General features: G+C 42.2%; 1 protein-coding gene across 5 annotated transcripts in view; it reads left to right on the forward strand.

Annotated features, from left to right (window-relative positions):
- Nucleotides 1-23,207, forward strand: part of RAI14 (retinoic acid induced 14) — a 134,770-nt gene that overhangs the window by 92,575 nt on the left and 18,988 nt on the right. For all 5 annotated transcript variants that reach the window (XM_055325747.1, XM_055325746.1, XM_055325748.1 and 2 more), the window contains 3 exons: nt 9,928-10,016; nt 19,425-19,489; nt 23,006-23,063. In XM_055325747.1, coding sequence (XP_055181722.1) covers nt 9,928-10,016; nt 19,425-19,489; nt 23,006-23,063 — 212 coding nt within the window. The remainder of the gene's footprint in view (nt 1-9,927; nt 10,017-19,424; nt 19,490-23,005; nt 23,064-23,207) is intronic.

The raw sequence follows: 23,207 nt of genomic DNA on the forward strand, positions 1-23,207 counted from the left end.
GGAAGGGCAGCAGTTTGGTTTGGGAGAAATTTTCTGTGAATGAATATGCTGGAAAAAAAAAAAAGAGCCTTTCTCAAAGGAGCCTTGTGAGTTTGTATTTCCTCCAAAATATATGTTTCAGCTGGCAGAAACCAGAATTGTTTATTACTCTGAAAGATAGAAGGAACTTTCCAGGCCATCACTCACGGGCTTCGGAATAGCAACAGCTTCAATCCCCTTTGGGTTAAGAGCCTTGAGAACTATTCCAGCCTCCTCCCGAGGCGTTTATTTCGGGAAGGTTCGCAGGCCAGGGACCTTTGTTGCGGGCTGTGTCTGCTTCAGCCTGAGCTCACATTCCTAGCCCTCGGGGAGCCCTGGCAGCCCAGATCTACCCCACTGAGAAGCCTATATTTGCGTTTGGGGCCAAACACTTCCATTAAAAAAAAAAAATGGCTTTGTAAAAAAGCACAGCCAGTAGGCTCCATCGCGTTTCCCGGTTTGCAGGTGACTAAACAAATAGTGCAACTTCTCAGCGCGCTGACAGGCCCGGCTGTGCAGGCCGAGTGCCTCGGGGCGTTGGTCCTGGGACTTTGGGCAAGTCCCCACACTCCGCCCTGCCTCAGTTTCCTTCTTCTCGGGAAAATGGGGATGGTGACAGTTACCCCTGCTGCAGGCGGGCGGGCGGGGCTGTAGCGTTAAAGCTGAGCTCATCCGGAGGGGCTGTAGCGTTAAAGCCCCGCTCGTGGGGAGGGGCAGGCGCCCGAGGGAGAGGGCATGAGATGCGGGAGTCACCAAGCTCTTCTGCACAGAAACCTTGGGTGCTTTCCAAGTGACGAAAGCAGAGAAACCCCTAATATCAATAAGCAGCAAAGGGATCAAAGTCGCATGATGTCAGCCTTCAGGCTGCTCTGTTTGTGCTCCTGTTTAGTTACTTGCCTGTGGAAGGGCCCAGCTGAGTTTTTATAAGCAAAGCTGAACATTCCCTATGATACTGAAACTTAGAAAAGGCGTAGATGCCTTTTTTTGTGGAACATGTCCACGAGATCGTTCTCGAAGCCAAGGTCTTCGCAAGAACTTTGAAACAGTGGGCGCGTTGGCAAAAGCGATGGCGTGAGGTTCTGACCTTGTCCTCCGCTGACAGCAGGGCTGCATGTGCACCTGCATCATCAGCTGGGACCTTGTACAACACAGCTTCGGGTTCAGTAGGTGTGGGGCGGGGACCGAAGGCTTGTGTCCCCAGGCTTGGGCTCTTGAAGAGCTGTCACTTCAGCCGCACTGGAATCTGGAGAGCCTCCCCTGTTGCATCCCTGGCCGGTGACGAGTGTGCCTGTCACCAGGCTGGGGGTCAGAGGAGTGGGTGAAGGACCTTTATGTCCTGCCCTCCTCCCCTGAATTCCTGACTGGTCTGAAAAGAAACAAGCCAACAAAGACTCACTGCTGTATAGACTCTTGAATGACATCTCTTGTCTTTAAAAGGAAAGGTCACGCGGAGACAAAGCCAAAGGATAACCCAAATTTGTTTTGCATTCACTCTTTTATATTCCTCTAAGGGGAAATTTCAGCTGATAATTAACGGAAAAAACTACTTCAAAGGGTTCACTGAGGAGGATTTAAATGTTTCTTCCCTGGAAAATTTAGGTTGTAATTAAATTCTCATCTCTTAAATTAAAATTTGCCAGGCAATAGCAAGTCTTGGCTAGAACATGGAAGATTGGAGCCCTCATGTATTAATGCTCGCATGGTGAAATGGGGCTGCTGCTGTAGAAGCTAGCTCAGGGGCTCCTCGGAGAGTTCTGCATGGGTGCCACTGACCCAGAAGTTCCACTCCTAGGTATATACCCACTAGAATTAAAAGCTGATGTCCACACAAACACTTGCACATGAATGTTCTAGCAGCATGATTCGTGGTAAACAAAAAATATAAACAACCCAAATGTCCATAATTAACGAATAAAGAAAATGTGATCTATCCATATAATGGAATATTTTTAAGGAAGGAATGAAGGACAAATTAATGCTACAACATGGATGAACCTTGAAAACATGTCAAATGAAAGAAGCTAGACACAAAAGACCACATATCGTATATGATGCTGTCTTTGTGAAATGTCCAGAGTAGGCAAATCCATAAAGCCAGAGAGTACGTTAGTGATGGCTGTGGGGGGGGGGGGGGGACGGACATGGGAATAGGAAGTGACTGACTCTGAATGGATTTTTTTAGGGCAGTAGAAATGTTCTGGAATTAGAAAGTGATGTTGGTTGCACAACTTTGTGAATATACTGAAAAGAACTGAATTGTACATTCTAAAATGGTGAATTTCATGGCATATGAATTATAACTCAATAAAAAGATTAAAATCTCATGTTTTCTCAGTCTTTTAATTTGTTTTAATAGAGTTTTATATTTTAGCATTATACATTCATTTTTAATGGTTAATAGGAGTTTCTCAACCTGAGCACTATGGACATTTTGACATGATGACAATATAGACATTTTGGACTAGATGATCATCTTGGGGAACTGTCCTGTGCCCTGTAGGATGTTTAGTAGCATCTCTGGCCTCTTTACACATTAGATGCTAGTAGAATCTGCCCATATCTACCCCTGCCCCATGAACAATCAAAAATATCTCCAGCTATTGCCCAATGCCCCTTCGGTGGGGCAAAAGCACCCCTAGTTAAGAACCACTGATTTAGCTTTAGACTTCCTACTAAAAGCCAACCAATATCTAGGAGGGCTTTGTTTCATTTGCCACATGTTTCTCAGGGCTTAGAACAGTGTCTGGCATGTAAATACTCTGGTATCGTAGTATAAATATATGAGCAAATTGATATATTTAGCTATAGCAATACTTACAAAAATATACAACTATAGAAATAGGAAAACTACCCCATACTTGGGTTAGCTTCAGTGCCCTAGAGTTAACATTGTCAAGACTGTTTTGAGGTGAGAAGATGGTGTTAATCAACCTATATGACTTCACCTATTCTCACCCAGATCTGCCAACTCTTTTTAGAGGTGTTTTCCTTTACCAGCCATCTGGGACACAGGACATTAGAGCCACCAATCATGCTCTTTGTTAGTGGTGTGTTGACCAGGGGCACCATCTGCTCCCTAAGCCTGTGGTAGTAACCCCTAGATGCCCACCTGCAATCCAGATGGGATGACCCCCAACCCGCCAGTCACTTGGATGGCCACTACTGAGGACACCTACTTTATCAGCCACTGGATAAGAAAAGAAACCTATTCACTGTCATTTACAAATCCAGGATCTGCCAGTGACTAATCTTGTTTTTCCACCCAACTGAACCCAACTTCCCACTTGAGTATCTTATTAAAAGTTGGCCCTGCTTTTTGTTCACATTCAGAGGCTAAATGCTAATGACTCGCTGCTGCCAAATCCTGCTTTGAGGATTATCACTTCCGTGAAAGGTGCCAGAATGTTAGCAGCTCAAGTGTGAGCTTCAGACAAAGCTGGTCTTGGATGGCTTTTTTGTCATCCCCAACTTTGTTCTTAGTTTCCATTCAGTGGAGATGCATGTAGTAATATTCTTTCCCTTTCCTTCTTCATTTCCTAAGCAGCGATGGTTCTGATTTAACTTCTGCTAGCCTATCTTTTCTGAACATTGAAACAAATCCTTTTATTGAGGAACACATCCTGGACTCAGCCCTGCCTTCTGATGGTAAAGCTGTAACAATTGGTGGCTTTTGGGGGAGATGGGGGGTCCATTTACCATGTGCTTCACATTTTGCTAAGTGCTCTTAAATATAAGTCACTTATTCCTTAGAGCCCATTTTACAGATGTGAAAATGGAGATACGGAGACCTCTTGTGCAAGATCACACACTAATAAATGGCAAAGCACAGATTGAAATCCAGTCTGAGCCCTTAAATATTACAGGTCTTCCCTCCCCAATATCACATTTCTTGTTAGACTTTCTCATCTGACTCCATATATTTATTGTTCCTCTAAGCTTTAGTAAAGCTATAATGTCAGATGTTTTAATTTTCAAAATTATAGCTACTAGGAATTTCTGAAGTTAAAACCTTAAAATGACTGGTTGTCCAAATTAAATATACACACACACACCAATAACAACAAAGTCATTTTCCCATCTTGCCCTGCTGTACAATGCCATTTACTCCACTCCTGATTAAGAAGTTCTTTCTAGGGATGGGGGAATGAGAGAAAGAAGACAGGCTCTATCTTCCAGCCTCTTTCTCTTTGAGGAGGATTAACTCAATGACGCAGCTCTTTCTGTTGGTAGTTGGTGGCCGTTCAAGTGTACGGCAACTAGTTCTTAGTGGTACTGTGTATATAAAAGAGATGGTTGTTGGGGAGTTGCTGCCAGAATCATGTCATTGTCTGATCTATGCCTTATTTCTTTCGCATTTGTACAGCTTGCATAAAAACAAAACAAAGCTAGGGCACATGGCTAGCATAGTCGGTAGAACAAGTGACTCTTGATCTTGGTGAAGGCCAGGGGTTTGAGCCCTGTGTAGGGCATAGGGAATACTAATAAAAATTAAAAATTAAAAATAAATAAATAAATAGTACACTGACTGGGGATCCCTGGGGTAGCTCAGCGATTTGGCCCCTGCCTTCGGTCCAGGGCATGATCCTGGGGTCCCAGGATCGAGTCCCACATCGGGCTCCCTGCATGGGGCCTACTTCTCCCTCTGCCCGTGTCTCTGCCTCTCTCTCTCATGAATAAATAAATAAAATCTTCAAAAAAATAAATAGTACACTGACCATTTGGGTTTTCTTTATGTAGTAATTGGTTTAGCAAACTCAGGCTATAAATCCTATGTCCCAAGTTGGTTAGTAAAATGATTTTTTGACAAATTCTATGGCAATGATATGTTATTAGATAAAAGATAGGTTATTTTAAGGAACTAATCAGAGTGGTCAGTAGATATCAAAATAACTACGTCTTTTTTTTTTTTTAAGATTTAATTTATTTACTGTAGGCAGAGGGAGAAGCAGGCTCCATGCAGGGACCCCGATGTGGGACCCGATCCCAGGACCCCAGGATCATGACCTGAGCCAAAGGCAGATGCTCAACCACTGAGCCACCCAGACGTCCCTTACATGTCTTGATGGTTATATTTCCTCTTTCTAAGATCTAATAACCTACAGATTATTTTATAATAGTGTATATCGTTAGTATATGTTGTATAGAGTAATGTATAGTATGTATGCTATACACATATATAGAATATAGAATATAGCATGTGGTATTGAAGATTTTACTAAACGTTCTTTTACTTCCAGTTCTCTACCGAAGAACCTATTCCAAGACCAAATCCCATTTAAAATCTGAATTTTAGCATTCCTTCATTGCACTGTGGGGTATTCTAGACTACATGCAGCTTTCATGTAGGACCATTGTTTTTCTGATGCTTTGAGGGGTGTAACCTTGAACCTTTTTACACCGACTCCTACTTTGGCCTAACAGTATATCAGAAAACTAATTTGAAGTCTCATACCATATTCTGTATAATTAAAGTGATTTGGCTTATTCTCTCATCAAAACATTTTAGCCAAAACGCCCAAATATCTTAAGTGGTTAACTCAATTACATGTGGGGAGAATTTTTTTAAAAAAGCCCAAATTTGCCCTTATAAATAAATACTTAAATACCCACAGGACCCTAGCAGTTCATCCTGTGGATGATCACACACAGAATAATACCCTGATTGTCACTGGTGTCATACAAGGTCCCAGCAGGAACCAGCACCCTCAGATAGGATCATCGGTGACCCTTTAAAAGAGGAACTATTTACAAATCTGTGGTCAGAACTAAACCAGCAGGATTAGGAAAGCAGGCCTGGGCTAGTAACAGTGGGAATCTGTTTCAACATTCTCTCCCCTTCTTCCTGCACCCCCACAACCTGAAGGGACATACAGAGAGCGCAGTTACCAAAACCTAGAGAGAGCTGCAGCTATAGCTTTGGGTACTGGCCCCCAGAGCTGTGAACTTCATAGAGGAAGTAGAGGAAGGCTGAGACAGCCAGTGTGTGGCCTAGCAGGGAAGGAGTAGAGGGGATGATGCCCTGATCTCTTTCTTCTCATCCTCCTGTGTCTTGTAATTCTCTCCCATTGGTGGAACTCAGCCAGAAGCCAGAGGATAAAGCAGCCCATTGGATGTAGTCCATAAAAGGTTTGCTTCCAGGGGCACTGACCCAGGGGATAAAGGTGGAGGGAAAATCTGGAGGGGCAGACAGATGATGCACAGCATTAGTAAATATTCCCTGAAAGCAAACTTACATGTCGTGTTTCTTGGCTTCACTCGCATTTCCTGGAAATACATACTTGGAATGATGATACATAGTGGAATTCCTCGTCTGTCTGGAAAAATGAATTAGAAATTTCTGGTTAAAATGATCAACTCTTCCTTTTTCTGCTTTTCATGCTCCTCCCTTTTCTTTGATAAAACACCTTGAAATCATGATATATTTAACTGAATTGCATCAATTAAGAATGATTTTACTAGCTAAAAACATTATGCAGTATAAAATTACAAGCATGAGTATTTTTCCTCATATAATCTACTTCTAATTATTTGCACTTTGTTCATTTTACCTGTAAGAATGGTAAGTGCTAAAATGTTAGGTCAAATATATAGGATAAAATTGTGAAAGGACTATCATTGTTCCATTTTCTCAGTAGGACACAATATTCTGCAGGAGAAGAGATGGAAAGTTCCCAGAATAGAGGGGAAAAGTCACACCCTGGTCTAAACTGTAATGAGAGGGTAAAATGAAGCCACACACACACAATTTATTAAATCATATGCAGTGAAACCATAATTAACAGATCCCTCAATGAAATGTGTTACAGCCATCAAAGATGGGTTGATTTGGGTTGACATAAAGGCTTTTATTTTAAAAAGAAATGTCTAAGAAAGTTTCTATCATATGATTGGATTTTGAGCCCAATTTCCTAATACCTCCTTGTTATAATTATTGCTACAATTCTTATTAACCTTCTAAAGAATGATCCTGAAACCCTATATCCATAGACTAGGATGCTGCATTCATCAGACTCCACCTATCAATGCACAGTTGTAACTTATAATAATGCTTCCTTATCTGTGTCTACAATTTCAACCCCCTATAAATAGAGTGTGCAATCCAGATACACTCAAAGAAGCCTCAGAGTAGAAAAAATACAGATAACACATACACTGGGGTGGTTAGTAACTAGAAGGAACCCATGGAGAGCTTTCTGGAGTGTGTGCAGGTGATAGAAGGAGGTCTTTTGGGTCTCTGGCCATGTTCTTATGTGAAAATAAAATGGATATGTTCCATTTGTGAAAATTTAGCAGGCTATATAATTGTGGTATCTGAAGTTTTCTTTACATGTATTGTACTTTAATCACAAGTCACATATCTATACGCATGTATGTGTGTGTGTGTGTGTGCGCACATGTGCACATGCATGCACTACTTACTAATCCTGGTACTTTTATCTTTAGCATAGGACATGGCTGTCTGTCCAGATAGTTTTGATTTAGCTTTCTCCTGGTCATAGGAAATGGCAGAGTGAACATCCTAGGAGCAAACACACAGACATTAAGAAAAGAAGATAAATATTAATGAATATTAGGGCTTAATAAACTGGAACATTTAGATTAATAGTCTTGAAGGCAGATATCAATATTTGAGGCTTTTACTGGTGACTTCATGTCCTCAAGGGCAATTAAATTATGTAACTTACGCTGTTACTAATGCTGAAAAAATTTTCCAGCCAGATCAGTTAAACTATTTGCTGCTAAAAGGTGAACTTGACTTATTTGAAATTAGGTTAGCCCAACAAAGCTGAAAGCAGAGGTATTACCATACTGCCTTTTAGGGAAGTTCTTTTAGTTGGGTTGTATTTAACCAGGAATTCCTGGTTATGAGCTAACAAGTTACCACGTTCCCAAGTCACTCCATATGATCAAAGTTTGGCTGTAATGCGAAATCACCCACAAAGTAGATTTGGCTGTAAGGAAACATGACATATAAATTGCTGCACAAGTGCAGAAATAGTTGGTGTGATTAGAGCCAATTAAGCCAAAATAATAGAAGGTTGTTAGAGCTGGAGGAAACATCAGATATCGTCTGATGCAATCCCCACACTTTGCAATGAAGGAAATTCAGGCTCAGAGAATTAAATTTACTTCCCAAAGATGCATAGCTACGGTATGGCTGATTTGCAGCTGGACCTGACGTGTCCTCATTTGCTGATCTGGCTGCCTTCACTCAGCCTCGTTGTTCAGAGCGGAGGTGTGGGGTCAAGAGGACTTGGGTTTGAATTGGTATAGGTCTTGGATTTGCTATTTGGGTGTGACCCTGACCCCCAGTTATAGGTCCTGTCCTGTGAAAAAGTACAAGCTGGGTGTTAGCTCACAGTTAAGATGGCACATGGCAAATAGCCTGAGAAAGTAACTCCCCAAAATAGAAGAGAGGCAGGAGAAGAAGTGGAAGGCTCATTAACCTATCTCTGTAGGAAGGAGACCTTCCCAAGGTTTTGGCCTTCTCAGCCTCTGGGCCTGAATGCCCGGTGGAATTGTGCTTTGCTTCTTCCTATAGAAGTGCCCTTCACCCTTGGGTTCTGCAGGGATGATTGGTATGGCATTTGGATGTTATCCCTTCACTTAATGGCAAGTCTATATACATGCTGAGCATAGTTTGAACTCCTAAGTGTCAGTGAATACTGGAGTCTAATTGTGGGCTTTCCTTAATGCTATTTACACCTAACTGTGTGCAGTAGACACCTGCCATCTAATGGACACAGTGTTGGACTCACCTCAAAGAGCTGCTATGAGAATGAAAAGAGACAATGTGTAAAAGTGAGTAATAGGACGTTTGGCACACACTAGCCACTAACAAAAGTTGTGTACAACTACCATTATTTAGCTACAACACAACAGTGGATTTGACACTGATGTTGTCCAAGAACCATGGCCATTTTTGATTTATATCAAAAATCAATATTGAGGGCAGCCCGGGTGGCTCAGTGGTTTAGCGCCGCCTTCAGCCCAGGGCGTGATCCTGGAGACCAAGGATCAAGTCCCATGTTGGGCTCCCTGCATGGAGCCTGCTTCTCCCTCTGCCTGTGTCTCTGTCTGTCTCTGTCTGTGTCTCTCATGGATAAATAAAATATTTTTAAAAATCAATATTGATTTATATCTATAAAGATTTCTCTTTATAGAGTATGTTACTTAAAAATAATGGTTTTGGTGAAAGCACTAGACAACAGAAAAAAGTTGATAAATTACTTATTATTTAGGAATTGAATCCAATTTGGATTCTCTTGTTTTTGTTTTTGTTTTAAGATTTTATTTATTTACTCATGAGAGACAAAAAGAGGCAGAGACACAGGGAGAGGGAGAAGCAGGCTCCACACAGGGAGCCCGCCGGACCTGATCCCGGGTCTCCAGGATCACCACCTGGACTGAAGGGGTCGCAAAACCACTGAGCCACCCAGGCTGCCTGGATTCTCTTTGTTTCTTAAAGAGATGAATAATGTAATTGAATCTTTTCCAAGCCTGATCAGTAGGTTGGAAAACCCAAGATCTGGGGCACCTGGGTGGCTCAGTGGTTGAGTGTCTGCCTTTAGCTCAGGTCATGATCCCAGGGTGCTGGGATTGAATCCCACATCGGGCTCTCCTAGGAAGCCTACTTCTCCTTCTGTCTATGTCTCTGTGTCTCTCAGGAATAAATAAAATCTTAAAAGAAAACCTAAGATCTATCTCCTGCTCCATTACTTAATAAAAAGTGTCAATGAGCAAATTATCAGATCCACTTGGAGCCTCAGTTTCCTCATTTTTAAAATGAGGTTACTACTATTACTACCTCCTCACTGGGTGGTTGTGGAGCTCAGGAGAGAGAAAGTGTACAAAGATGAACTCCAAAGAGTATAAAGCTTAAGGCGATTGTGTTTACCTCTTTTTCAGCTTTCATCTTGCTGCTACAAAAGGGCATGTGGAATGCCTCAGGGTCATGGTGACACATGGCGTGGATGTGACTGCCCAAGATACTGCCGGTATGTGGTCTTTATCTCAAGTCAAGAGGTCAACACAAGAGTAGGTATCACAAAGGTGAGACATACTCACTGTGGAAAATTTCCCATCTACAGATACGCCAAAAGAAGAACCTAGAATCACCTCTAATGACTAGGCTCAGATATGGTTTTATCACTTGTGCCTTTACCAGTGTTTTCACCTTGTATGTGGTCAATTAGAAACTGTATGTTTCTTATTGCCCATTTTAAAATGTTATTGTCTAGGACTGTATGTGTGGACCAAGCAATGTTGCTTAATTTTTGTTTTTACGAATCATAGTATGAAGTGATGAAATGCAGTGAGTTGCTTTGTCAGCTAGCTGAGACATGCTCCATAGACAGAAGCCTTGATCTTCATCTGGACCAGCTGCCCATGGTTCCTACCCTTTATTGTGCATCAGTGCATCTGAGTCACTTGGGAACCTGGGGGAGGGCAGGGAAGGAGAGGGAACCAGGAGAGAGGGCAATGGAAGGAAAAGAATGAACGTTATACACACATACAACCCACACATATATACCCACGATCTATCTTCTGAGATTCAGATTCCATTGTCTGCAGGTTGCCAGCCACCTGGTATTTTTTTATAAAGCTCCTCAGGTGATTCTAATGTGAAGCCAGTGTTGCTAAATGATGAACAAGGCAAATGGAGATTGAAGAAAGTGTAGTTACGTCTCTTAGGAACATTGTTCTACAGGAAAGAGCCCCTGGGGTATCCAGCCTCGGGCTCTGCTCCTGCTGGCCAGACCAAAGCAACTACTGATGGCTTTTCATTTCTCTGTTGTACTGAAAAGCCTATGCCTTCTAATGGCTTTTGTTCGTTTTTACTGGAATATGAAATCAGTCTATTTCCATAGACTATCTAGGCTTTGTGGCCACCTCAGGGTAGTCATCGTGGGGGCGGGGGGCAGGTCAGTTAGGTATTATGAGAATGCTCTTATTACTCAAAAAATGATAGGAAGACTTTGTTTCAGAGTTATTTTCAAAAAGTCTGGGCATTTTTTTAATCTCAGTATTAGGGGGATCTTTATCTTTTGAGAATAGATTTGTTTTTTAGGACAGGCTAAAACCCACTTGAAGTCAAGTCAGGTAAGTGAGGTATCAAACTGGTAAAAACCATTTTTGTTCAAAAATAGGGAATGATTGAAGTAACAGAATGCTTTTCCTGAGCGGCACCATAGAAAGCTCCAAAAAAAATACTTTGAGAAATGTCAATACCAGTGGAAGAACGAATGGTTTCCTGAAGTGACCACCTTAAGGGAAATAATTTATGTTGCACTGATTAAGCTCATCCAAGACCTAGTTGTTTTGTTTGTTTTTAAAGTTTACTGTTATTACCTTACAAGTCATGCCACCTATATGCAAGGGCAGGACGATTGGCTAAAGTACCCTTGATGAGAAGTGTGTCGTCTAAGTAGATGGAGTTTTCTAAGAAATCCTAAGCTAAAGGAATTAGTTTAAGTGAATAAATTAGAGCTATAATACAGATTTATTTCATTGCCTTTGCTTTTTTTTTGTAAGATTTTACTTATTCATGAGAGAGTCAAAGAGAGTCAGAGTCATAGAGGGAGAAGCAGGCTCCCTGTAGGGAGCCCAGTGCAGGATTCCATCCTTGGATCGGGATCATACCCTGAGCTGAAGGCAGATGCTCAGCTGCTGAACCACCCAGGCATCTCAATTTCATTGCCTTTAATGTTAAGAAATAGATTAGTCTGGGGTGCGCTGGTGGTAGAGTCAGCTAAGCGTACAGATCTGGGTTTCAGCTCAGGTTGTGACCTCAGGATTGTGAGATCAAGCCCCATATTGGGCTCTACACTCAGTACAGAGTCTGCTTAAGATTCTCCTCCTCCCTCTGTACACAACACCTCCACACACACTGTCGCACCTGCACTTGCTCACTCTCAAATAAATAAACAAATCTTTAAAATAATAAGTAGATTAGTCAGGAGTCCAGTTATCTCTATCATAACCAAACATTTCTTCCCCTCTTTTTATTGTAGGGAAAATTATTTCCCTCATGCTCATTGTAGAAAATGAGTGAAATACAGAAAACTATAAAGAAGTTAACCAGTGCTTCTGCTCTTTTTTTTTTTTTTAAGATTTTATTTATTTATTTTAGAGAGAGTGCAAGCACAGGGAGGGGCAGAGGGAGAGGGAAAGAATCCTCAAACAGATTTCCTTACTGAGTGTGGAGCCCACTATGGGGCTCAGTCCCAGGACCCTGAAATCAGGACCTGAGTTGAAACCAAGAGTCAGGTGCTTAACCAACTGAGCCACCCAGGTGCCCCTACCAGTGCCTCTACTCTTAACAAGAAGAGGAAAGTTTTACTATTTTGCTCTAGTTCCTGCCAAACTTTTCCTGGCACATTTTTACATAATTGAGTTCACATTATATAATAAACTCTACATGCTGCTTTTTTTAAAAAACATTCCACCAGTATTGTTTCCAACACTTATAACTCTTAAGATTTTTGTGCCATATAGCACATTGGGTAGTCTGTGTTTCCTATCAGAGCCTAATTCAGTTTTTAAGAGTCTGATGAAGTGTGGGACCTTGAGACCTGGACACCCCAGTATAGCACCCACTGCCTGGCCGACTGAGATGGCCGACTGTGCTCCAAGAAGCACCAGAGGAACCACTGCAGACTCATCCTGGCTGCTTCTCTGTGCCAGTCAGTGGAACTGCCCGGTCTGTTTTTGTTTGTTTGTTTGTTTTTAAACCGTGATTGAAATTGGTGGACTCCATGGCACTTGGGCCCAGAACATTGTCCAAACATTCGATAAGGTAAAAATGTCTCAGAGCTGCCAGTCACTTCCCCCTCCCCTAACATTGTTAGGAGTGAGGGTAGCACATCGGTCTTCAGGCCTGTTGTTTTACTTTTGTCTGAATGAGGAGGCACTGACTTCTTGTGATTTCTTGAAAGCATACAGACAGAATGTAGGAACAAAAGAAGGAAAAAGTCTCAAGGAAAACGTGCATGGAAATGAAATGTTGGTTCTATCTAGAACAACACTTCTCAAACTTTGTTCACAGCGAACAAGGTAAACATGATGGCTTTTACTGCCCAGGTCTGTGTCCTTCCTGTTGCTGTATCACCAACCCCCATCTTTCTCTCTCAAAAAGACACAGCACAACCCATTAGTCACCATGCCTCGGTAACTATCATTAGTCCCTTTTATAGTGATTCAGGGATGAATTAAATGGCTCAGCTTTTAGAGGTATTGTCTTTTTAGTGAACCTACTTAAATATTGCCACATTATTACCTAGAAATGGCCATCTTCAATTGAAACACCCACTGAGAACTGGTACAGAAATCTGTTACCATAAATCATACTGCCCTATAGAATGTCTAGGAAAAAACTTGCTTTCAAAATAGACTACACTGGCCCTTTTTATTAGTTTTACCCATCAAGACTATAGGATGGTCAAACTGGTATAATTTCCTACTTTTTAAACTGGTGACTAGATATAAAAAGGAGTTTTAAGAAGCAAAGGGTTTTTAGCATCTTTTTTTTTTTTTTTTTTAACAATTGTCTTTCCACATTAAATGTTTGGAAGTCTGACCAGAGAATTTTTATGGATGCTCTGCAAGCGCTCTTGTGAGCAAAGCACTGTCAGAAGCTTAGGCCTCAAAAAAAAAAAAAAAAAAAAAAAAAAAAAAAAAAAAGAAGAAGCATAAGGCCTCGAGTATGGTTCCAATATAACAGCAGTCACATCATTTTAGGTGATTGGCCTTTGAGGTTTCACTGAGATGGTCAGTATGGGCACCTCAGTGCCCAGGGTGCCATGAGGGCTCCCTGTGTTTGGCTCCTAGATGATAATGATTATTGCTACTTCACCCTTATCACCTTTATTATCTTTTACACATGAGGCTTTTGAAAAGGATTGATTGATTGATTTATAATAGCCAAGCCAGCTCTCATTGTACAATTCAGAAAAAGAAAACCCAAAGACTGGTTGAAGCTTATGACTTACAGTTTTGGTTTTGGGGGTTGCCCCCATTCCTTACTTGCTTGTTTGCTAGTTACCGCCACACAGGTATGTAGTGGTCACGTGAGCAAGTCAACTCCTAAGCTCACTGCATCAGCTTGGAACTAGACCTCCATTATTTTTCTAGCATCTTTTATTTTGTTTGCTCTTGTTCTTCACTGATGTCAGGATTGGCATTTCTGTCTATTTTTTTTTCAAGATTTTATTTATTTATTCATGAGAGACACACAAAGAGGCAGAGATACAGGCAGAGGGAGAAGCAGGCTCCATGCAGGGATCCTGATGTGGGACTTGATTCCGGGACTCTAGGATGACGCCCTTAGCTGAATGCAAACACTCAACCACTGAGCCACCCATGGGTCACTCTGTTTCTTTAGAGAAAACTTTTCCCAGATAAATAGTAATGTTGACTCCTAGAGTTTTTTTGAGGGTGGGGAGAGGTGGTGCCTGCATTTAGCACCCTGGATTATGAGATGGGATTGAACAGAAGCATGAACAGGAGATTGAAGACCAAAGAATCTTGTTTGTTATCAGTGCTTCTCTGAAGCATTAGCTTTCAGACATCCTTTCTTAGTGAGCATGTACATCTGATGCACTGTGACAGGATATGGAAGTAAGAGTGGCTTAAACAAATAGAATTTTCTCTCTTTCAGTTGAAAGTCTCAGTTGGTTTGGCAGCTCGGCTCCACCCCGTGAGGGATTCAGACCCCTGTTGCTCTATCATCCGGGGTGTTGCTGTGGTCCTAGTAGCCCAAGATGTCTTTCCCTGACACTGCATCCCCACAGCAGCAAGGGGCAGGGCAAGCACAGTCCATGAATGACACACAGTTAGATCTCACTGGACAGGGTGTTATCTGTGGCCACACTTGGCTTTATGGGAAGCTGGGAGTTCTGGGCAGCAATTTGTCCACTGAAAAATATCGAAGGTTTTGTTACACAATGAGGTAGAGACAGAGATTAGATGATAATGTGTACTCTGTATCTTATACCCATATCTTAAATTTTCTCTGATCCCTTTGCATACTTAACCTTCAAAATAAAACATCTGTTCTCCTAGAAGAAGGGAAACTTAAGAGAGTGAGAATTGAGTGAGATATGGAGACATCAGAATGCATAGTTCTCAGAAGGCAGGATGCTTGAGAACCCTTACTTTTCTGTAGGGTTTCCAAAGGCTGGTTTAGTTTTTGTTTTATTTTTTTTTAATTAATTATTATTATTATTATTATTTTTTTAGTTTTTGTTTTAATTTCTAGGTGGACTTCATGCCATTATGCCCCCTAATCCCACTCAAATTTGATACCATGTAAAGACACAAAAGGTAATATTCACCTTAAAACTCAGGCATGTTAGAGAATGGGTCATTTAAACTGTAACTGCAAAGTATAGCCAATAAAGTGTATTTCATATTTTCATTTGGAATAAAGAAAAACAACAATTGTATGATTCGTGAAACTTTACCTGCTATTGCCTTGTGTACGAGCAGTCAGAGGGTCGACCATATACAACCATTGGCATAACCTGGCCATGAAATACTTCACACGCAAACTCTTTTAATTCTGTATAGAACACAATACAAATCTACACTGGGGAGATTAAGGGGTAATTCCATAACTAATAGTAAAAATAGTGGTTATAAATATGTTTTTCATACTCAGATCCTCAGATACTGGGTATATAATATAACAAAGTCAACAGCCTTGTGCTTTAGTGATGAAAATTTGATGACAAGATGAGGATTACTAAGAATAATGATGTTTGAATATATTTAAAATTGTAAATAAGAACCAAATTATACTTTTATTGTTTAAATATAGTCAGCATTCTGAAACTGATTTCTAAGAAAATATTTTATTTATTTATTTTTAAAGATTTATTTATTTATTTATTCATGAGAGACACAGAGAGAGAGAGGCAGAGACACAGGCAGAGGGAGAAGCAGGCTCCATGCAGGGAGCCTGATGTGGAACTCAATTCCAGGATTCCAGGATCACGCACTGGGCCAAGGCAAGCTCTAAACTGCTGAGCCACCCAGGGATCCCTCTAAGAATATATTTTAAATCTTACCTAGCTGAATATTCTCTTTATTTTTCGAAATGTTTCTGTATTATCTAAAACTGTGAGTTTTCAGACTTAGGCCTTTGGTATTTCTTAGCTGTATCTGTATCTTCTGACTTCATTAGTTTCAACATTTTTCACATATACTTGAAGAGTACATCAACAATTTTGCTATTAGTTAATTCTTCTCCATTTTCTCCAGTGATCTTAAAGAATTGAATAAATGGTTATTGTCTGAGGTAGTTGGGGAGAAGGTGTTCCAAGGCTAGAATGGCTGGGCCATCCTTTTTACTATTTCTTTTTTAAAGTCATCTCTCCATCCAGCGTGGGACTTGAAACTCATGACCCTGAGATCAAGAGTTGCCTGTTCTACCAACTGAGCTAGCCAGGTGCCCCTGGGCCATCCTTTTTTAGACTACCTTTCATTAATAGGATTTTTATACTAACTGTAATATCCCACAACTCTATAAATAACACTGGTCTTTTTACTTACAAAGTTCTGCTGGAATGCACTCGAATTAAGGTTGCCATGTTATTCACTTTTGGGAAATTGTTTCCTGATATTCCAGACGGATCTGCAGCGAATGGGGGCCAGACTTATACACTGTCTCATTACACCGGGATTCTGACATTAATATAATGTATTTTCTCCAGCAGATTTTACATTTGGGAAGAGAATTTTGTTTTAACCTTAGCAGTGAGAGACATCTCACTTCAGTGTAATGTCCAGGGAATGATGTATTATTTGGACTTTGAGACTATTTTAATTGAAAATACCGTTGTGCTCCCGGTTTAGGAAAACGTAGTACAGGGCCAAGGAATAAAAGAATTGTGTTTCTTTAGAAGCACAGCACTTACTTCCAGGTATGACTAGAACACTTGGAGTGAAATGAAGCTTTGTTGTTTATTTTACGCTGAGTTGTTTAAACCTCCCTACCATCTTGTCTCTGGAGAATTGTGTCTTTTTCCAATGGGTGCTCTTTATGTAGAACAGCTTAGATGGTCCATGACATAGACAAAAGTTAATGCACTGCATGCATGACATAAACAGTCTTCTACTTATAATCAGGATGGCTTCCAAAAGTTCATCTGTAAGGCATTTGTTTAAAATTCAGAATGTGTTTGTCCTTAGAAACGCGGGTACAGATGGTTGGGGGCCAGGCTAGCCACAGTATTTAATGCGTGCTGTAACGGAACTCCTACTACGACGGCAGTATACATCCTGGCAGGTGGGGGCCTCATGCAGTAAAAGGAGGAAGAGGAGGAGAAGATGTTTGTCTTCCTTCTTCCAAGGGTGTCAGTTCCTTCCTCATCCTCATCTGTTTGGGAGGGGTTGGAGGGATTCACCTAAACCCCTCCTCAGGCATGCCCTTAAAATCTTGCAGTACAGCTGGTCTCAGAAAAGAAAGAATCTTATCTTCTGACATGTGCTTTTGTGCAGCTCACTGGTGTCCTAAAACCCTCTAATTTTTAAATATGTATTTTCCTAGCAGTGTGATTCTCTAATAATTAAAGATTTCCAGTCAGGGGTTGCCTGGGTGGCTCAGTTGGTTAAGCAACTGCCTTTGGCTCAGGTCATGATCTCCAGGGGCTGGTATGGAACCATGCTTCAGGCTCCCTGCTCAGCGGGGAGTCTGCTTCTCCCTCTCCCTCCACCCCTCCCCACCACTAGTACGCACACTCTCAAATAAATAAAATCTTTTTAAAAAAAGATTTCCAGTCAGTGTTACAGAGTGAAGACTATTTCAAAAAGGAGAAATGATATTTGGAGACTGGACCACCATGTAAAAGAAATTGTTTTCTGTAAGCCAGTCGTTCTCACTAGGGGTGATTTTGCCCCCAGCAGATATCTGGCAATGTCTGGAGACATTTCTGATCATCACAAATGGACATATAATGGGTGGAGGCCAGAGGTACTGCTTAACACCCTAAAATGCATAGGACAACCCCCCCTCCCCTCAACACAGCTTAAAATATCAGTAGCGCTGAGGCAGAGAAACCATGCTTGAAGCGTGTCCCAAAGTATGGGTTGTTTACAGATGTTACATTGGATATATCTTGGTCAAAAAGTTTGGGAAATGGAGGATTTGAGAGTTTACTATGTGTGCTGGGTTGGCTAGCAGTGGTAACTTTGGTTTCTTCCCTCCAGAACGTTCTCCTCAGACATTTGGGACGAGCATACTCTTTCAATTCAAATTAATGGATGTGTATTAAGAACCTACTATGTGTCATCAGTGCTGAACTAGAGACACAGCAGGGCACGAAGCAGAACTTCCTGTCCTCCATGAGCTCGTGTTCTAGTGGGGAGAGAAAAATAATGCACACCATAAATGTGTGTGTGTGTGTGTGTAGAGGGGAGGAAAGGGGGTACGAGAAGTGCTCAGTGCTAGGAAGAGCAGTAATGAAGCAGGGAGTCATGATTAAAAGGTTGGCGGAGGAATGGGAATTTTAAAAGGAGAGGTCAGGGAAGACCTCATTCAAAAGCACCCTGTCAGCAGCATCTGAGGTGAGAGTAAGGCAGGTGGTGATCCTGGAGGAAGAGTCCAGGCTCAGGGTAGAGCAGTTGTGAAGGGGCTTGGGAAGGAGCCTGCCCTCTGCCCGGAGGCTGGCCCCAAGCCCCTCTTCCACAGAAATTCCCTAGGCCCAGCGGACAGTGGAGAGAGTTGGGTATGGCAACTCGTGGGTATGGCACGAGGATTTCCTAAAGCTGACCCTTGAGACAGCAGAGTGCATATTGGAGTCATGTTCTTTGAAGGAAACGTGAAGAAATACTGCTTTGATAGCGTATCACTGTTTTTACAACTCTTTTCCTTCTTCCACGTAAGGATTTTGAGTATCTGAAAACTCCAGGTAATTTCCGTGCAGGGACTGGAAGACATTTGGAGGAGAGGGAAATAAAAGGTCAAAAATAGGGATTTAAGTGTGTGGGTGTTTAGAATGTTCTCGGCTGGCGTACAGGCGGCCTCTCTTGGGTTCCTAGGCCTGTGGTAGTTGTAGCCCGGTGTGGCTGATGTGGACGCGGGACATTTGGCATACATGCTGACAGCTGAAAGCAGAGCTGAGCTGCATATGGTGAGTCGCCCGCAAGCTTCTAGCCCAGAGTTTAACGGCACCCCAAGAGAACGACACCTGAAGTAGACCCTGAATATTATCCCGTGGGCAGGATGCTCTGTGTCAGTGAACTTTACAGATAAGAAGCTGAGGCCGTACCCTCGAGAGTAACAATTCCGTCTTTGTTGGAGAAGTTTATTTCCTCATAGTTGCCCTCGTTGCAGAGATAAGAAAGGGATTTAAAATGTGTGGCCTTTCTTTCAAAAAAAAAAAATTTTTTTTTAATCCATTTAGGACACAGTGCTTTGCACCTGGCAGCCAAGAACAGCCACCACGAATGCATCAGGAAGCTCCTTCAGGTAAAATGGAACCACTTATAGTTTGAACTTCTTAAAATTATGTCATTTTTTAAATTTAAAAGTAACTTTATCTGTGAAAGAACCAACACACACACTCCTTTAAATACCATCCCAAGAATCCGTGTTTCCTAAGAGGCGTCATTATTTAAATGACAAGGAAAAGATGATTTTCCTAGCAATTACCCTGGTAGAGAAGAGGCTCCTGATGGGAGTTTGGAGGGGCCTCCTGGGATCCAGCCTTTCTCTCTCCTTCATTCAGCTCCTTATTTTCTTTTCTGAAGGACCGGTATCCTTCACATCATCAACTTAAAACCCTTTCTCCATGCTATTGGAGGTCCTTGCAATGCAGGATCTGTGATTTCCTAGTGTCCTCTGTTTCAGTCCTTGGTAGAAAGCAGCTCTTTGTGAGAAACAAAATTTCAACTGTTATCTCCTCCTGTGTAACTTTTATTTTTTATTTTTTTTAAGATTTTATTTATTTATTCATGATAGACATAGAGAGAGAGAGAGAGAGGCAGAGACACAGGCAGAGGGAGAAGCAGGCTCCATGCCAGGAGCCCGATGTGGGACTCGATCCTGGGACTCCAGGATTGCGCCCTGGGCCAAAGGCAGGCGCTAAACCGCTGAGCCACCCAGGAATCCCCCTGTGTAACTTTTAATGAGCTTTTCGTTCTTAGTTTCTTCTTTATCATTCTAAGCCAGCTCCCCGCTTTGCTAACCTTGCCCGTTTATAATGATCGCTTAGGGGGCACGACATCTGTAAATCTTTGGAGATGAATATTTAATGAACTCCCAATAGCAGTCCATACCGTAACATCCAGCTCTTGTCAGTCAAAATGCAAGCTGGTGGTTTTCAGGAAGGCACAGGGCAGTACGATCCGGGCTTGGAGCACTGTCTCTTCTGTTGCGCTGTCGTCTCGGCCTTCACGAGCACCGTGTGGGACCTGGCAGCTTGCTTTCATTTGGCTTTGCAAGTCTAATGCAGAAATGTGGTCACATTCTTCCACTTGTCGTGCTCTGTTGATCACACAGCTTCTTGTCTTGCATTACATGATGCAAGCCACCACCAATGCCAGGAATGCATAACCTTAACAGGTCTTTGAAGTGAAATTCAAGAAAACTAGATCAACGTCTGTGATTATTGTTGTTATTATTTTTTTTTAAATTATGAGGCATCTCTCTGAAAACAGTGAAAATAGAACTTACCTGCCTTCTCTGTGACCCGGCACTCTGGATGAATGATGAATCACTGACTTGCCTAAGTGCCCTGCCTCCATACCTTTGGTTGTCCCTTATTTTTTTTTTAACTTATTTACATTTTAAATCTCCATTCCCATTCTGGCTTGGCTATCCAGACTTTGCATCTGGCTCTGATTTTCAGGAAGAATGAACTTGACAAGCTGGAAATCCTCATGGGCAGGGACCAGATATTCTAGCCTCTAATGTAATTTTATATCTGGTTATGCAAATGGATTGGTTTTTCTCTGGAATCTTTGAAGCCTTTAAACACTTCCTTGTGCTATTCTAAAATTAGGCCAAAGCATGGTAAGTCGTAACTTGATCTCCATTCTTCTTACCACTGAAGGGCGGACAGACATTTCACTCTAATGTTGCCTGTTCTTGCCTCTGACTTGTAGACTTGCTGTTCTTCTTTCTGAATAGTTTTTCAAATCAGAAGCTTTGGTGTCCTACTAATGGGTTGTTTTCCTTGGATCCTGGGCCTCTCTGGCCAATTCTCCACTTCTGTCTCGGCATCCCCTGCCCTCTGTGATGGGACTCTAGTGATCTCCATCCCCTATCCTGATGGAGCTGGTCATCTTGTAAACAAATCCGCAATGCACATTACAGATTGCACAACATCATGAAGAAAACTGACAAGAGTGCTGAGAGAGAGGAATGTGGGGTAGAGGTTTAGAGAAGGCCTCATGGAGGAGGTGATATTTAAACTGAAAACGATGGAAAGAGCCAAGGGAGAGCATCTCAAGGAGACAAAGAGCAAGTTCAGAGGGCCTCGGGGAGGAAAAGCTCTAGTCAGGGAGGAAAGAAAGCCTGGGGTTAAATGAGAGAGGAGAAAGAAGGACATGGGGTGCCAGCCTGTGTGTTAGGACAGGCGGATTATAACTCATCTACACACGGTGTGGAACTGTGGAGGCCTTTTGAGGAAGGACTGATGCTCACAGTTTTAAAAGATCACTTTAGTTCATATAGAGAATCAGGACAACAGCAGAGCTGTGGAGACCCCCAGGAGGCGGCCACAGCTTGTCCGAGCGAGAAGGTGCTGGCTCAGCAAGAGAGTAGAGCAGGTGTATTTAGGACACAGAATTGACAGGATGAGGTGGTGGTAGATGGGGGAAGAGGAGGAGGAGAAGAAATCACAGATGACCCAGTGGTCTCTGGCTCGTTGACTAGTTAGGTGGTGGTGCTGTTGACAAAGATAGGGAAGTGTCAGGGAGAGGAAACCAGAAGTTTAGGCTGGGCTGCGTTTGAGGTGCTTTCATCCGAGTGGGCATGTGAAATAGGCAGTGGGTTATTAAGCCTGGCAATCTGAGATGATGTCTGCTGTGTACAGATAAGAACCAAGGCTCTAGCCCAGCATGTCTGGATTTGAATCCTGGCTCTTCCACTTCCTGTGACATGAGCAAATTATTAACTTCACCGTGTCTCAGTTTCCTCAAATGAAGATGGGAGTGATAATAGTATCTACCTAGGGTCGTTAGGAGTCTTAAAACAATTATTTGAAGGGTGCCTGGCGTGCGATAGCTACTATGCAGTATTGTGGTTATTGGTAAGCTACACTTTTGAGTCATTAGCCGTAGGTGGTATATCTCAAGCTCTGAGTGTGGATGAGATTACCAAGGAAGAGAGCACCAGGGAACCCCAAGGTCATGTTTGGCTAATGGAGGGGGAGTGGCCGGAGCAGGGGTGAGGAAACCAGGCTAGTGTGGGCTCTGGGAGTTGAGAGGAAGCAACGTTTGGAGAAGGGGATAGACTGTGGTAAGAGGAACACACAGATGTTTGTTGTCACAGGAAACATGAAGGTTGTTGGTGACTTTGACCAGAGCCATCTCTGTGGAGTCTGGAGGACAACACGCAACTGCACTGGCTTTGGAAGTGAATGGGAAGCGAGGAAGCATTGATTGCATGTGGGCAGTTCTTGACAGAAGGTTGCTTTTGTGAAGAGGGCTAGAGAAATAGAGCAGGAAATGAGGGGAAAGATGGGAGCAAGATGAGACCTCCTAGAATTTGTTAGCTGGTGGGGATGATCTGCTGGTGATGGAATGCTAGTGTGAGAGAGAGGACAGGGTGGCCAAAGCAACAAAGAGGTGACCTTTTGCCTGGGTCACAATTACTTGGAAGCAAGTCCCCTCCCCGCAAGAGCCTGTGGGCCCTGGAGCGTAGCCATCAGGGCTTATTCATATTTATACACGTCCTAATAAGACGCATCATAACCTTGCAGGAAAAGGATGAACTAAACAGAACTGAATTTCATTATGTGTATTTATTTTTGTCTTCTAGTCTAAATGCCCAGCCGAAAGTGTTGACAGCTCTGGGAAAACAGCTTTACATTATGCAGGTGACTTTCAGTCTCTTATTTATCTTCTGCCACAAGAAATACTAAATTTTCCTTTTCCTCATTCAAGCCATTATCTTTACCATTTTATTTCTGTTGCTGTCATCTTGTCATCATTCCTAGAATTTCCATTTCCCTCCGTTTGCA

Source organism: Nyctereutes procyonoides, unplaced genomic scaffold (genome assembly GCF_905146905.1).
Source record: "Nyctereutes procyonoides isolate TBG_1078 unplaced genomic scaffold, NYPRO_anot_genome, whole genome shotgun sequence".
Classification (NCBI taxonomy): domain Eukaryota; kingdom Metazoa; phylum Chordata; class Mammalia; order Carnivora; family Canidae; genus Nyctereutes; species Nyctereutes procyonoides.